General features: G+C 49.7%; 1 protein-coding gene across 1 annotated transcript in view; it reads right to left on the minus strand.

The window, feature by feature from the left end:
• Positions 1–395: 395 nt before the first annotated feature.
• The window catches only part of brat1 (BRCA1-associated ATM activator 1), a 16,152-nt gene continuing 14,614 nt past the window's right edge, over positions 396–1,933 (minus strand). Inside the window, 1 exon segment of the mRNA XM_070441917.1 lies at positions 396–1,516. Coding sequence (XP_070298018.1) covers positions 578–1,516 — 939 coding nt within the window. The 3' untranslated portion in view covers positions 396–577.

A 1,933-nucleotide genomic window follows, 5' to 3' on the forward strand; every position in this document is an offset into this window, starting at 1 on the left:
AACTCATGACTGGAGGGTTTCCACCAATACAGTCCTTTAGATCCCTGAGGGGGCCGTGTCCAACCGGGAGAAGGGGATCACAATGTAGCCACTCTCCTCACTCACTCTCTCTCTCTCTCCTCACTCACTCTCTCTCTCTCCTCACTCTCTCTCTCTCCTCACTCACTCTCTCTCTCTCTCCTCACTCACTCTCTCTCACTCTCCTTGCTCACTCACTCTCTCACTCACTCACTCACTCACTCACTCACTCTCTCTCTCCTCACTCGCTTGCTCCTCTCTCTTTTTCCTCACTCACTCTCTTCTCACACACTCTCTCTGTCCTCACTCGCTCTCTCCTCACTCACTCACTCTCTCCTCACTCACTCACTCTCAACATTGTTCAACATACCAAGTCAGGAAAACGTTGACAGCGGTGGTTTGAAATATCAAAACAGTATCTTTATTTATTTTCCTGGTAGGTGGATGATCAAGAGTTAAGTCCCAATGGAACTCTAACGACAGTATTCACTAGTCAACGTACAGAGGAGAAACAATCATCACAAATACAACCGTGTTAGTCCATCACAACGTGTGTCGGTCAGTAACAGTCCACTATAACCTYGTCAGTGTGGGAKGTGTCTGTAGCGTTCAGGATGTCCTCCAAYAGAGAGAGGGGTGAGTTCTGGACATGGTCACTGCTCTGTGACGACACACTCTGTCTCTCCTCTAGACCCAACGACCACAGCACCTCACACACACTCTTCCCTGTCGACCTATCGCAGGCTTCGGAACCAGCCCCGTCTGTCCTATCAGAAACTCTGTTCCTGTTCGGCCTATCACAACCTACTTCCCTGGACTCKWTAACCCAATCAGATCCTCTCTTCTCCTGTAACTTCCTCGTGACCTCCCGCTCCCAAACCTGACCCCTCAGGTCAAAAGTCACCGTGGCAACTGTTGCCGTGGTGTMGTCAGTGGTCATAGCACCTTTCCCTAGCGACCGGGGGACACACACCGCGTCTCGTAGTCGTAGCAACAGACTACAGGCTTTTAAAGCTACAGGTCTGTCACAATCAAACAGGCCGTTGAGTAACGCCGTTACAACACCTAGGTCCACCAACCGAGACAGACCACACACTACAGACGGGTGTGTTGGGGGTGTGTGTGTGGGGGTTGTGGTGTGTGTCAGAAGGGGTGAGGGCTGGCTTGGCGTCACAGCGTAGGGGTGTGTGAGGTCAATGTGTGTTAGTAGGTTTGTCTCTCCAGAGCCACCGTAAGAGGGAGGAGCTGACCCCAGCTCTGACCCCTGGTGACCTGGAAGTGTTTCCTCCATCAGGAGCTCAACCAGCTCCAGGGTGTGAACTTTGACCTCCCAGTCCAGATCAGTGCTGCCCAGCGATAGGACAGAACGCAGCGAKGAGGAGGAGGATGATGATGGGTGTGTCTTTAGCCAGCKGATGAAGAACTGGACCACAGCACGTCTGGGGAAGACCTCTGAATCCTGAGACAGGATGTCTAGTAACTGACCCAGAGTCTCCTCCTGGAGAGAACACACACAGTAACAACAGTTAACTGTATAACGGTAACAACAATTACCTGTATAACGGTAACAACAGTTACCTGTATAACGGTAACAACAGTTAACGGCATAACGGTAACAACAGTTAACTGCATAACGGTAACAACAGTTACCTGTATAAGCGGTAAAACATGTTAAACTGTATAACGGTTAACAACAGTTAACTGATACGGTAAAACAGTTACCTGTATAGGGAAATACATATATCATCGTGATGAACATCAAAATTGGACCCTTCGTTACATAGCAGTAAAGCACCACACCACTACAACACCCTCAACACCTCACCACAAACAACAACACCTCTAACCACCTCAAACCATCACCGGGACATCACACACCACCACATACCCACACCTCACACACACAACTGTCAAC

This window comes from Salvelinus sp. IW2-2015, unplaced genomic scaffold (assembly GCF_002910315.2).
Source record: "Salvelinus sp. IW2-2015 unplaced genomic scaffold, ASM291031v2 Un_scaffold5163, whole genome shotgun sequence".
Taxonomy (NCBI): domain Eukaryota; kingdom Metazoa; phylum Chordata; class Actinopteri; order Salmoniformes; family Salmonidae; genus Salvelinus; species Salvelinus sp. IW2-2015.